Source organism: Drosophila elegans, unplaced genomic scaffold (genome assembly GCF_018152505.1).
Source record: "Drosophila elegans isolate 14027-0461.03 unplaced genomic scaffold, ASM1815250v1 contig_814, whole genome shotgun sequence".
Taxonomy (NCBI): domain Eukaryota; kingdom Metazoa; phylum Arthropoda; class Insecta; order Diptera; family Drosophilidae; genus Drosophila; species Drosophila elegans.
Genome location: NW_024546167.1, coordinates 21,288,627 through 21,303,490, shown reverse-complemented (window position 1 = coordinate 21,303,490; position 14,864 = coordinate 21,288,627). Strand labels below are relative to the sequence as shown.

General features: G+C 40.2%; 1 protein-coding gene across 1 annotated transcript; it reads left to right on the top strand.

Annotated features, from left to right (window-relative positions):
* The first annotated feature begins 696 nt into the window (after positions 1-696).
* Positions 697-1,444, top strand: LOC108137834. The gene is made up of 2 exons (XM_017259760.2): positions 697-904; positions 972-1,444. Exons 1-2 carry the CDS (start codon positions 766-768, stop codon positions 1,232-1,234), a joined length of 402 nt encoding a protein of 133 aa, XP_017115249.1. The 5' UTR covers positions 697-765; the 3' UTR covers positions 1,235-1,444.
* The last annotated feature ends 13,420 nt before the right edge of the window (positions 1,445-14,864 follow it).

The following is a 14,864-nucleotide window of genomic DNA, read 5'->3' as shown; positions in this document are numbered from 1 at the left end:
TTTGCTCCGGCTTTAACTTTGCGCTTGCCCTTTGCCAGAAAGGTTCGAACTGCAAATTGAAGTCAGTCCCCGTAGCCCGAAAAAGGCACTAGATTGCCTTTGAGGGGAAAGAAATTGAAAGGGATTTCTAAATTAAAGATACTGTAGATATTGATATTGTTTAATTACAATTAAAGCTTCAAGAAACCGCGAGTTACATGAAAACTAGTCGGGTTTTTTTAACTTTAGTTTTTGTTACAAACATTTTTTGTATGCTTTGCGAAAAATAATTTATATTTCTTTTAATTAGTTTATTTTTTATATATATGGGTTTTAAGAATAATATATACTAAAGAGCCATTGTGGCGCCATCTGATGTTCAGTTTCAACCCCAATTGTTCGTTTATAGCAGCATGTGGAATTGATAGCGCCACCTACAGTTTGTTTTCGTTAAAACCTGTATGGCAACTCTAGTCCCAACAATCGATTTGGCTCACTAGCAGATTTTTACCGATTGGCCAATCGGTAATTTTTAATAATATGTCAAAAAAATATTAATCCAAAAAATAATTATAATTATTTATTAAAAAATATCCAATGTTTTTTACATCTATAATTTACTTTTTCAAAACAATAAGTTTGGCTCTTGTGAAATGGTCACTCGATTTTTATAGCTGGCAACAATTTTTGTTTTGAAAAGATGGCAACACCTTACTTGTATTTGTTGTATTTGCTGGGAAGTAAACAAAAGTTGGACAAATGTTTAGATTTTAATAATAAGAGCTAATGCAGGAGAATAGATCGGAAGATATGGCCAGAAAAAGGTCCCGGAAAAGGAGCAAACGACGCCGACGCCGGCAGAAAAGTGAGGGGAAACCAAAACCGACACAAACAGCTCGAGATCAGTGGACCAATGCAGCTCAAAGTAATTATGTTATTAATAATAATACAGAATTATGTTAATCGGCGTCGTTTTAAACCACCAAATGTAGTATACCAAAGCCTATTTGAATGGCATCACAATCATGTTATGAGTCTTTGTCCCGGAAATATCCGGAATGGGGAAGAGGAATACGAGGATACCACTGAAACTGAAGAAGCACACTGCCTGGATTATGTCTACGAGAGTTCCTCGGATGATCAAGAGGACGAACCCATTGACGGGGAGTATCTGAAGTTCCTGGAGGTGACCATAAAGCATCAGCAGGAACTGAGAGACCTAAGAGCTGCCCAAATCACCACCTCTTTAGATTAGGTTTAGGATAACATTCGTTTCTTTTATAAAAAAAAAACAATTAGAACCCCACGGGTTAAATCAATATTCTGCGGAACTTCTATCTGACACGAGAAGCAGACAAACCTCCAATGTATACAATTATATCTGCATTTACATTTCATTGTTTGTAAAACTATATCGATAGTTTAAAAAAAAATAAGTTTAAATATACATTTTCTCTAATTTTGATTGGAAAATTGTATAGGTACACAGAAAAGGAGGCATGTCTGACCTTATAAAGTAATATGTATTCTTGATCCAGTACCACCATTCTTAACGATCTTGGAGGCAACTTTTCCAAGACGAAAAACAAAATTTGCGTAGGTCGAGAAAGAAATTTTACTGTGATTCCCGGAACTCTTTGTCTCCGTTTCTCTGCTACACTAACGAGATTCTCCGTTAATGAAGTTGTGCGAAGACAAAAATATTTTTGTCTTGCCAAAAGAGACGCACATTAACCCGACCAAGAGTAATGCGATGTCATTTATAATCGCGCAGGAAGAACCAGAAGAAAGCTTCGAATTGGGGCAAGACTAAAAATAGGAAGGGGGCTTAGAGTGGACGAAAGAGCATATTTCCCCTTTTGTGGGTCAGAGACAATGTCTGGTGATCGTGTGGGCGTGGCGTGTCGGGCATTAGCCAACATTTTTCGGCACTTTTCAGCAGAAAACCTAATTAAGACGTCAGACTTAACGTCCGTTGCCTTACTATCGGCCACCATCCTCTCCTGTCTCCTGTCCAAACTCCTCCTCCGAAGCTCTTTTCTCACCCTTTCCTCATTCTCCGCTGAAATCACGACTGGCGACGACAACTGCGAACGACCTTTCTAATGCCCGGCCACTGCATAAATCATGGCCCAAATGGCGGCCACCTGCAACCGGCAGCAGCAATTGCAGTATGCCAACTGCAACTGCAAGTGCACTGCGCAAAAATAGAACTGTAAAGTACAAAAGATAATCCAACTTTATTGTTTGGATTAAAGCATAAGCATGGTTTACTGGAACATTTATTAAAACTTGCAAACATACAAGTTTTAACAGGCAGCCAAGCTCGACCGTCCTTTGCCATTTCTGATCCGGTCACCGTTTGAAGCCCTTTATTTAAGAGAATAAATAATTAAAATTAAAAATTTTTTACTACATTTTTGCAAACAATTTATTTTTTTTTAAATGTAGTTAATAGGGCTGCGCCCGCAACGGGAACGGAAACTACAACTGAAATTTAAGCTAAAGCCAAAAACTGAGATGGGAACACTGGGGAATCACAGTTGGACATTCACCGAACAGGAGCGATAAAAGTTTAGTCAAATCGAAATTGAGATTTCAATAGAAAGTTTGACTCCACCCACAGTGGAGAAGAGCCATGGGCCAAATCAAGCAGAACAATAACAATGCTCTGCTCTGGCTAGCACAAATCTGATGCCATTTTAATCACTAAATATTGGGCATTACAAGTAATCAGTTTGCAAGCAAATATTACAAATTTGGAATGTTTTATAAAAGGATTTTTTAGTTTTTAACGGATTGTCCTTTATGAAATTTATATGCCTGGGTGACAAAAATCGGAAGACATGTTTTGTCTTAAATATTGGACTTGAAGTTTTAAAGACATTTTTTTAAAACAATGTCTTATTTATTGTTAAGCAAAAAATACAAAAGTTAGAAAATCTAGCCTGTCCCTATCATCACTATCCATTACCTGACTTTGTAAATTGATTTTTGAAATATTCTGTGCAATGGGACAAGTTGCTAATACAATTGTAACACAATGCAAAATATAAGCAAGAAGCCATATAAGCGGAAGCCCGGGAATCAACAACCAGAAGCCACTAAGCAAAATGGCTGCATTGAGGTTCAGGCCCAGAGAAAAAAGCAAGAGAGTGTGAAGGAGAGGCCTCTAATTAAATGGGTGTAGCTGCTGAATAAAGCTAATAATCGGCAGGAGGAGCTACGACAGCAGCAACATGTGGAGCTGAAGCGAAAACAAACTGGCCAAAAGGGCTATGGCCACCTGTTGCTGTTTGCTTTTTCGTCTCTGTCTTTGGGTTTTTCTCCCTCTTTTTTTTTGTTATTCGACGCCATGTTGCCTGTAGATTTACATGCGATTGCGATTGAACACCCCCAACTTTACAGATATGGCAAGACATCGCGGCATATGAATATTTTATGAGCTGGCAACCGGCTGTGGCCGTGGCTGTGGATGTGGTTGTGGTTGTGGAGGCCAACCAGGCGACAGTCGGGGAGCATTTGAAGTGCCAGACAAATTGTTGCCTACAAATCAATTAAATTGCTAATCAACAGCGACACAAAACTAAACGGCAGCAGCAGCAACAACAACAGCAACAACTTTTGCAGCTCCGGCAGCAACAAATCGTGTATTAGGCTCACAATTTAATGGAGCCGCATTCCAGAGGCAAAGTCTAGAAGCCATTGTTGGTTCCCTATCGCCAAAGCGACCACAAAAAATGCATAAACATATTGCAGATTGTTTTCTTCCCCTTCCCCCTTTTTTTGTGGGGGTTGGGGAGATAAATAAAGGGGCCAAACACAAAACAAAGCTGCCAGACTCGGACACAAACAAGTGCGCTGGAATTGGGCTGTGAGAGGGGAGGGGGTTAAGAGAGGCAAAGGGGGGTCAATGGGGGAGGGAGAAGAAAGACACGGTCAGAGGGAGAAGGAAACTAGCACGACCCGAAAAACCAAAGCTGCAGCAATAGCAACAGTAACAGAAACAGAAGCAACATGGAAACACCGCAGGCGGCATTTGACAAAAAATCAACTAGCCAACTAATATATGCATGAATATATTGAGAGGGAGCTGCAAAAGAAGCCAATGAGAATGGTGGATAAAATGAGACAAGGCTTATAAAAAATGGCAGAAGAGAAAAGGGTAATTAAATTAATGGGTGTCAAATAAAATTGTTTATCCACATAAAATTGGGAGATGGCTCAAAGGGGGTTAGGAAATTACCTTTAACCTGAGGCATTTATTTTTCATTTAAATATTACGTTTATAAATCCTTATAAATTACAAAATATTAGAAAAGTTCTTGAAACCTGAAGTGTAAATATAATCTTTAGCTACATAATATAAGGAAAGCCTCTTTCTTTTCCATATGACACCACCCACTGTTCTAGCCCCTGTTTCAGTTGTCACCACTCTTAACGAGAGCAAGCTATACGCCATTTGAGAGCTAACCGCTGTCGTAATTCATTTAATTCAAAGCTAAATCGAGTCCCAGATTTAGATTCAGGCTCAGCATCGGAATCGGATTCAGATTTAGACGCGGCAGGCTGAGACTCGCTTCCAGTTTCAGGTTACCACGCATGGAGCTTTTTTATGTAGTTCTCCATTTGTCGCCTGGCACTTTTCTAACTTGCTGTGGGAAAAGGAGTGCCGCTGGAGGCTGGAGGGGACTGGGAGGGGATCGGGGATGCTCGCCGAGAGGGTTGAGAAGCGTGAGAGTCGACAACAAACTGCGCCTGCGCACGCGTTCAATTAGCTGCAAATTGCAAATCGTGCGGCGCATGCGCAACGTCCCGATGCGATGTTGCCACAAACGCCGGCAACATGTTGCTGCTGCCTGAACACAACACAGAAAGAAATGGCTCGAAATCAATTGGATTTTGGTCTCATTATTATTATTTATATCAATATTTAAGGCACTTAACACTTCTCCGTGTTTAATAATTACTATAACAGATTGATAACCATTCTTTTTATGTTGTAATCATATAATATTCATTCTAAAAAACTTTCTCTTTTTCAAATCAATTTTTTCAATCCTTTTGAAATTTTCGTATCAAATCGAAATTAACTAAACAAATTATATGAAACTTTTCGTTATGTCATTCTTTTCTCGCCGTGCACGACAACGGCAACAGCAATACCAACGGCAGCAGTTGCTAATGTGTTGTCAACAAAACTCATGTTGACAGCAGAATCGAAAATATTTCATTTCAAATTTGTGCTGCTGCAGGTGTGGGAAAGAGAAAGGCTCCAAGGAGGTGTCGTTGTACACTGTTAATTGGGTGGTGTTTGGCTGCCTTTTGGGAGAGGTGGGCGGTGGTCGGGGTATGGTATGGTAGTTACCTTGAGAGAGACACATCCTGTCGGCGGGTTGCAACCATAACTCAGTTGCAGCCGCAGTGGCAGCATTTGCATGGAGGGAATCGAATTTCTTGCGGATAGATTCGAATGTTGCTGCTGAGTGAATGATAACTGACAGTTGAAACAGCCAGCAGGAAAAAACAAGCAGCAGCAGCCAACAATGCAAACATTGCAGTCACAGTGACAACATGTTGCTGCCGCATCCTGAGGGAAGTCGCCTGTTTTTGCGGCCTTCCCTCTGCTCCTCCGTTAAATGTCAATAAATATTGGCAATGCTCTCGTCCCAGACGCTGTCATTGTCATGGCCACTGCGGTTGCAACAGCAGCAACAAGACACTTGTAAAAATTTTTTAAAATATTCACCAGATTGGTTAATTATGCAACATTTTATAAATACAAGTATTTTACTTTCGAGTCTATAAAATTGTGAGAAAATACATCATGTGAGAAAATACATCATGTGAGAAAATACATCATTGTATTCTTTTTAAATAGAGAGATTTTGGCATTCTCCTGAAAGTTTTAAGTATTAAGTTAATGCTTTTTACCAAAAGCCTTCGTTAAGATTCAGTTTCAGGGTTGAATTTTAAAGAATTTTCCTGAGTGCAGGCAGCTGCGTGGAATGCCAGCAATGATCTCGCGTTGTGGCTCGTTTCTGTCGATTTCGAATGCGCACATAAATTCTATCAAACAAGCAAATGGAAATATTAAGGAAATTTAGACATGCTATCCTAAAGAGCGGGGTGGTGAGGTTGTGGGGTTTGAAAAAGAGACGATCCGCAGAGGATCCATGGGATAGTGAGTGGAGAGGGGGTGTTGGCGGCTGGAAAGTCAAAGCGACCGCCGCCAATTTCGAGGCGCGGCAATGGCAATCCATGGCATAATACCAGGGAGTATTATGGCCAAGTCAAAGGCTAGATCGGGTGAGTGAGTTGAGTGGCTGGCTGAAACCGAAACCAACCGCAGAGCCACATACATCATTTTCACACCAAAAAGCAATCCGCGGAGAAACCTCAAGGCGAGAATTATGAGCGACAACACGGCAACAACAAATGACTGCGGTGAATTTGCAGCTAATAATTTACACAAAAGCATTTTTAATCATCGAAAGCAAGGCGGCAGCTCCTTGCCCAGGCATCTCTCCAATAAATTGCCAACGTGCCAGCAACAAAGTAATCAATCAGCGCGCTCAATAGTCAATGATCCCGCTGCGCAGGATCGTGGATATGGGAGGGGAATCGGTATCGGTATCGGTACCGGTAGGATCGGGTGGATGTGGATGTGGATGATGCATTTCGGAGCACTGAGAACTGGCATTGTGTCAGTCACACAGTCGCAGCAGCAGCAACATCAGCAACATCGGCAACATCGGGAATGCAATGCAATGCCAGATCATTGATAATGATCAGCGGCAGTGAAGAAAACACACATCTAGAGTGCAACCTCCTCCAAATGAGAAAATCTACTCCGCAGCTCAAAGTATGCGTAATGGCCCCAGGGAGCTTCGTCGGAGCTCTGAAGATTCTCCATTTCTCTGTCTTTCCTCTATTGGGGGAATAGCCAGCGGTTGTTTGCCTTTTGCCTAGATTCCGCGCCCAGCGAATCTGCAATGAAAAAATGCGTCATAAATGCGTAAATCCGACGACAGCGGCCGCCAAAAGATTCTGCTAGCGATGGTCCACTTATTATTGAACGTTTTTGATAACAAATCAGAAGGCAATAACGTTTTCAAATAGTCCATTTTCTTCAACAATATACTTACAAGATTTAAATTGTTTAATTTATTTGTAAGTCAGTGCGGCCAGTTTCAATAATTACATTTTGTTATAATCAGTTTTTAAGTAATCCATATATTAAACCTTTTCAAGTTTACAAATGTTGGTATAAATAATTTTTGAACATAATATACCTAAGTATTCAACGTTTTTATGAAATATTTCATTTTTAATACCTCATTCTATACAAGTTTTTATACTACCAAAGGGTTTTACTGCCTTTAGCCTAAAATACATAATAATTATGTATCATCTTAACCATCTGTACCGCCTCGTTGAACCAAACACGATCACGTGATGCTTCCATCTCTAGGACTTCTCGGTCGCATTGGCAGTCTTCATCATATTTAATGGTTGTGTGATAATATGCCACGTTGCTGCTGCCGTGGATGTGGATGGGATGCCACTGGTTGTGCTGTTGCTACTTGCTTCTTGCTTCTTGGTGCTTGCTGCTTGCCAGCATGGCCATAAAGAGTCCGCAGTTGCAGTTGCACAAATGCAACGCAAAACTCAATTAAAGAACGCATTGCAGTCATGATACTCCAGGTGATTCTGCTGTCCCCGTCCCTGTCTCTGTCCCTGTCCCTGTAGCTCTCCCAATGCCGCTGGCCATCGTCGTCGTCGTCGTCGTCGTCATCGTCATCCATCCATCCGCGCGATGCGATGCGATGATGATGAACAACTGACATTGAAGTGCCAGATCGACAACTGAACGAAGCCATGCTCATAAATATGGTTGCCCCCCATACCCATTCCCAAGCACAACCCATACACATACTCATACCCATAGCCATATACCCACACTCCATTCTCATTCCCATTCCCATTCCCATCTGAGGCCATCTCCTCCATTGGTGGACTGTCGTCTACAAGTTGGTTATTAGTCGAACGGAATGTTGGCGATGCGCGTTAATTAACTCATCAATTTTTTTTCACGAACCCCTCCGCTTTTTCACCGAGTATCTGGTGGATGCATTTACTCCTACTTAGCATTGTCCGAGGGTAAAAGGATTTTCAGCGAATGCTTCCTTTGTGCGAGGGCTTATCTTCAGTTGACACAAAGCCCCCGGCAATCCAATCAGCTCGTGTGAGGTGGCATTTCCCCCTCCCCTCCCCTTCCCTTCGCTATTCTGCTTTTTTTTTTTTTTTTTTTTTTTTTTGTATTCTCGCCTGTCAGGGAGGCCTCTTGTTTCGAGGGAAATTAAGTACCTACTAGAATGTAGTTGAAAATGTCTTTAATAATGACAGCAACTATGTGTGGAACTTGAAAAGCGCGTAAGCATCATCGGCTGCGGAAAACACGTTCGTGTTGCTGCCTGCCGTGTCTTCTGTGCCTCTCTTCTGTGCCGAGTGTGCAATAATCTGGAACGTCATTTTTATTGCTGCCACTCGCATTGGGGCATTCCTGCCTTCACTATGTATCCCACTCCTTTGGCTCCCAGCTTTTCAGCTCCATCTCCAGCTCCAGCTTTTCAGCCTGCTCGTTGTCATCTTAAGCAATCATCTCATAATCGGCAGTGGCAGTAGCCGAGGTCTCCAACCGGAGGTTGAGCATTTCTGATGTGTGCGCTGACTCCTCTGACTCCTACCCTGACATCTCTACACCGAGAATTAAAATCAAACAAAATATATATTTAACAAAAGTAAAGGCTTTGTCGCATTTTAAATCTTTCATTTAAACGAAATGCTCAAATCCTTCTTATGACAGAAAATTTCATTAGGACTAGCGTAATTGTTGTTGGCTTTCCTCGGTCTTATCAGCTCTAATAAAGAGCGTGAGAGCACCCCTTTAGACTGTCATTTGTTAATATGCTGTTTATAATATTAACAATCAACATATTATAATTTGAAGCTAATTGTAAGTTTCTAATAATGTTTAATTTCTGAAGAAACTTTTAAAGTTTGAATGTTGCATTTTCTTTTCTTAATGGTGCTATAAGATCTATTGAAAAATCTATTTTTTCTGTGTGCGCCCATTTCCCCGCCAGCAAATCCCCACATGAGTTTCCAGAGCTGACACATCTTCAGTGGCGATGTGTGTGCCCCAAAGAGCTGCGGACTGATATAAATCTAAGAAGAGCGGATCTAGAGCGCGCCTTTTTGATTGATTGCCGCGAGGACGTTTTTGTCGCTGCTGCTTTTGGTGCTAATAATAATTATTATCGGCGTTGTTGGATGGATCGAATTCAATGTCGAGTAGCAGGGCGGAAGCGATCTTTGCTGGTTAGTCTTTGGAGAAAACGTGAGAATTCTCGATGGAGGCTTTGTCACTCGCGTTAGTTTGCTGGCGGAACTTCTCTTTGCTATTCCCAAAAGTCGCACGTGCTGAGAAATTGCTTAGAGACTAGACCAAAAAATAGTGTATTTTAAATTAAAACAAATTATGTGATTTTTTCATCTAGATTGAAAGACTTTTAAAACAAGTTGTTATTGCCTGGACATAAATAGTTAATAATTAATTAAATAAATAGTAGTAATTAGTACCATTCCATTCCATTTTAAGCGTTTAAGTATTACACTAAAATCTTTCTATTAGTTTTAATTTACTCTGACTTTACTCTGATATCGAAAAATCGTAGATGTTGTTGCCGGGCGCAATCGTATGTATTCTCAATTGTTCTTGACCATCTTGAGAGAGTAACAAGAAGGGGACAGCAGAACACAGAGTGAGAAAGAGATATATGGCAGCATTGACGTGTGTGGCATGTGGGCAAATTTGTTGTTGCTGCTGTTGGAGATGTTGCTAGTTGCTGTTGTCATTGGCCGCGGCAACAATCCGGCGATGCAGCAATTTAAATAAGTGCCCAGCAACAGAGAACATCGAACATAATTGCCTTTTGCTTTGTTTTGTTTTATTTTGTTGTTGTTGTTTTCCTTTGGTTTCTAGCGCTCTTGTCGCCTCATTTCCTTTCCAACACGAAGGTCAGCGGCCACAATTGCAGTTGCTGTGGTCACTTACAACCAGCAACAACATCAGCGGTACGGCTACGGCAGCAACACCAACCACCAGCCGCCTTTGGGGCAGCCGCTTACAAGCGCTGCGAATTCCGCTCACTGTCGCCATAATTGTTCGCTCCTTTAACCCCTTCGTGCCCCCTTTTGTTGTGACATGTTGCACTGGCAATTGATTGCTGCCGCCGCTGCCTGTTTAATGAGCCAAGCAGCTAAGAAGTCCAAAGAAAGCCCACAAAATATCGGCGGACCGGAGCATCTGCGGCATGCGAGGTGTCTAAATTAGCTGGGAACGCGTTTTCGGCTGTCGCCAGCAATCAAAAGCGGAATATCCGCGTCTCCTGGTAATTAGGGGAGAGCAAATACCAAAGAACTCAAGAAGCAGCTTCAGCTCCAGAATCTACAAAAAAAAAAAAAATTGGAAAACATAAGCTTAAGAGGGGAGTAGGGTTAACTAGTGTAAAAAGGTCACTGAAATTATAATACCCTCTGCGAGAATATAAACAAAATGAAATGTTAGGTTCAGCGAATACTAATCGATGGCTTAAAAGCAAAATTATTTATCATTTTGCAGTTATTTGCTTTAAATGAACCTGCAACAGCAGAAGCAGCTACAGTAGCAGCACAGCAACTCAAACATTTGTCAGCAACTTTGACTCCGAATTGGAATCGGAGTTGGAGTCTCAGATTCAGGGTCTTTTGCAAATAATAAAAGTCGGTAGCTATTGCAATTGTTGTGGGGGCACTAAGGGACGCAAAAACCAAGGACTTGGTGGTGGTGGTGGCCATGGAAATGGTGGAGCGGAGGTGCAACATGTTGATCACTGATATCGTCTGCACGATTTGCGGCCAGGGCAACAGGTAGAGCCCACAGTACAGCTCTCTTTCTGTGGTGTAAGCTCCTCCTGATGTTTTCTTATTTCTGGAATTTTTGTGTTGGTTTTTTTTTTGTTGATCTGGCAACTTCATTATTTGACAGCGCACGACTTTGATATGGAACTGAGAAACTGAAGAGCAGGAAAATCGGGCGGAGGTTTAGTGCAGAATCCATTTGAAATGCACCAACAAAAAACCGAGAAACAACAGCAGACAAAGCCACCACTTTTTTGGTCAGAAACAGAATGTTGTTGTAATCAAGTTTACAAGTTTTTATTGATGGTCAACATCACACCGCATGTGGTAACTGTTTTTGGGCTTAGAAGACTGCCAACTGAATCTGAATTCGAGTTGAGTTGTTGCCTTCGTCATCCTTCGGTGGTTTTCGCTACCCATAATGTTCACAGGGAAAGTAATGATTTATAGAGATTCGAACTATAATCCTTGATTATTATAAAAATAAATGAATTTCCCACGACGCAAAAATGAACACACAATTAATAACATTAAAATCAAACTCGAAAAATTGTAAGCTTAGCCTGATGCTTTTGTAGTGTAGTATATATTTAGTATATTATATAAACAATTTAATACACAAGTCTAGAAAAGCATTTTAATATAAGTATAAGTACAAATAAAATATTTTGGTTTAAAATATTAGCTGGGACTGCATTATATAGCCTGTTTAATGAAATTTTCATTTATGACTTTAATTTTTTTTTTCAAGATTAGCAATATCTTTAAATAAAGATCTGAAATAAATTTTTTAGTTCGTCAATTCGATTCACTTCATGCTATTCCTGTCTTCAATACTTTTTTTTCGGACCATGGTTCTTCACCCTTCTTTTCTTCCGGTGTGAGGTCGATATGGTTGCGCTCCAGTGGACAAAGTGACACCTAGACACATTTTTCTCTGGCACAAATCAAAAGGCAAACATTTTCACTTTCAATTACAGCAATTAATGCGAGCAATGATAATAACTTATTTAAGCAGTAGGAGGAGGAGAGCAGCGGACGAGGATCGTGGATCGCAGATCGTCGCCAAAAGCGGACACGCAGACACATCGCAAAAGTGAAACAACAATAATGGAGGAGGAGGAGGAGAGGAGAAGGAGGAGGAGGGGGGTTGATGAAAAACTAGTTCAGACTAAAAAAAAAACAGGTCCCCCCCTCAGCGAACACCCTTGGTGCGCCCATGGCTCGCTGCATGCGCAAATTGAATTTTCGAGAACTATGCAACACTCATACGCCCCGTGGGTCCGCTGACCCCCCTTTAAGCCCCCCTTTTTGCCACTGCAATTGCGGAATAAACGTTTTTTAATTGAATTCGAATTCTGGGGCCATCGCCTCCTCCTGAAAAGCCCCTCGCTCTCCTCATTGCCTGGGTTGTTGTCTTCCGATCGACGTTGTCGTCGCTCGTTTTGAAGTCATCGCTGCAGTTGCGGTCGCCATCGCCCAGTGGCTCACTTACAACTTGGACCCGCCGGCCATCCTTTTTGAAGCTCCCTGCTCTGCTTGTTTGTGTCTCAATGAGCTAACCTCCAGAAGTCCATTAGCTAAGTGAAGAAAAATAAACGAAAAGTTTAAAAATATTATAGATAAGCTTCTCAAAAAATAAGTAAATAATATTAACACTTTTGCGGTGAAATTCTTGATCACTTCTTTGATTTTAAAACAAAAATTTAAATTTTAATAAATAGGTTTTTTTTCAATTCATATTATATATATAAATTTCAAAATCTTTTCTTAGCCGCAAAATAATTGCATTTGGTTGGTTTATCATTAGGGATTGTCCCAAAAAGCACTTGCGATATATAACCAATTCTTAAGATTTGTTTAGGTAAATAAACATAATTAAAATGTTTTTAATCTTAAACATTTTAAATGTAAATTAAAATTGTTTGAGTAAAGTTGATTAAGGCTTCTTAACTCAAAACTTTTTTTACAGGTAAACTACTAAGATTCAGAGCATCTTATCATCGTTATTTATTTCTTCATTTAATCAGTCCTGTTTTTTGCGTCTATAAAGTTTTCTGTTTTTTTTTTATTGTTAATTTATAGAATTTTTTGTGTGGTGGCTGCTGTTCTTGCTTGGAAGAAATGCCTTTGACTTGGTTTCGTTGTCATTAAAACGCGCGATGGGACATCGACTTGTTTTGTTGTTGTTGGTGCTGTTGTTGCTCGTTTGTTGATGTTTTTGTTGGGCTATCCTTGATCGTTGGCCCTTCTTCTTCTTTTTCTTCTTGATTCGCGTTCTTGATTTTGTCGTTTGCCTTTTAAATAAAAATAACGATAAATCAAAGGTCGTCAAAGGAGACCACAGCCCAGTGAGATGAGTTTTGTGTGATCTGTTCTGCCTTGCAAGCCTGATTTTCCGATTTGCTGTAATTTGTTAAGCCTTTAATTGCCCCAAAAAAAAAATGTCTTCAGGTGAAAATGGTTAAGAAAGCAGAAGCTGTTACCTACAAGCAGGTGGATGCAAAATCGCATAAACTACCAGTTTAGATGGCTTAGAGAAATACCATTACAGTTCCAAGGCCAAAAGTGCAGGCTACAAAAAGAAAACAGAAACATGGCGTGGGAGCTTAGAAAACATTTAAAACTTTTAGGATTTTAGTAATTTTAAAGATTTTCTTTACTAAATGTTTTTATTCAATCAAAAAATAAATATAGTTGGTTTTGCTAATTTTTTAATTTGTTTACTGGATATGGAAACATTTTGTAGCTTTATCAAAATCATGTGATTTTTTGGGGCATGGGAACCTGGGTCAGAGGTTATTTCGCTATTGTGGGCTTGAATAATTACCACCAGCTGCGCATTGCCGTTGGCTTTCTTTCTCAAATGTCTGCAACTCCTTCTGCTGTTTGCTAAATGCTCTAATGTAGATATTCCATTTGCCATTAGTGACTGACTTTAGCTGACTCTGACGACGTCATCAGGCCGCCTCCAAATGCGTTTTGACAGAGTAAGCCCCCCCAAGCTCCGCTCTCCATCGACGGCTGCAGTTAATCTCGGTCGATCGTCAACGTTCCATCAGCATCATTGGCATCAGTTTGCCAGCAGAGTAGCTCGCTCCCCTCCAAGATTGTATCTCATCAAAGGCGCACGTTTTCGAAATTACCGTACTAAGTGGGCGTCTAACTGTGCCACAGTCGAGGTACCAGTCCCAGTAAAAAAAAAAAAAAAAAAATCCAGTCTGAGCCTATTCCTTAGACTTTGTCAGTGTTTTTGTGCGCGTTGTTTACCCTTCGACCTCCCACTCCGGCAGTCTTCCTCCGCCTCTGCCTGTACTCGCTCAGTCATATTTCAAGCGCTTTTTCAAATTTTCCACGCTTGCTTTATGCAATTTCTCTCTGCTGGCAGATTTTTCCATTAACACTTGCCAACAAGGAGAGAAAAGAATTTCCTGAAAGATTATTTTTAATCTTAAGAGTTTTCTTACATTTTCACATAGGAATGTTCGCAAAAAACAAACCTGTGGTACACACGCACAAGTTTAAATGAAAAAAAGGATATATTAATAATAAAGAAACTACAAGCTTTAAGTTAGAACTATAAATATATGAATAATTAAATTAGTGGATACAATCTTAGCTTATATTTGTTTTTTTTGCTTGCTTAAATGCTATTTTAGTTCTTCAGATGCAATACCTTATAAAACAAAGCTTATAAAAATAGTCCACTTACAAAGCTTAACAACTTAAATAAAATTTAATTTAATTAGAGAATTAGCAAACTTTTTTAACGTAAATTAAAAAAATGAAAAACAAATTGCACCCCAAACTTTGAACTTGTGATAACTCCCTTATCTCGCAGTTTGGTGTAATCTAGCAGTGGAAAGCCAATTTTCCCCCACGAATCGCATTTGGAAAATCAAAGTCAAATATGTTTTATT

Coding starts and splice junctions, on each gene's coding strand:
- LOC108137834 (XM_017259760.2), top strand. CDS start 766: ATGCAGGAGAATAGATCGGAAGATATGGCCAGAAAAAGGTCCCGGAAA. Junction 905..971: donor GTGGACCAATGCAGCTCAAA/GTAATTATGTTA, acceptor CACCAAATGTAG/TATACCAAAGCCTATTTGAA.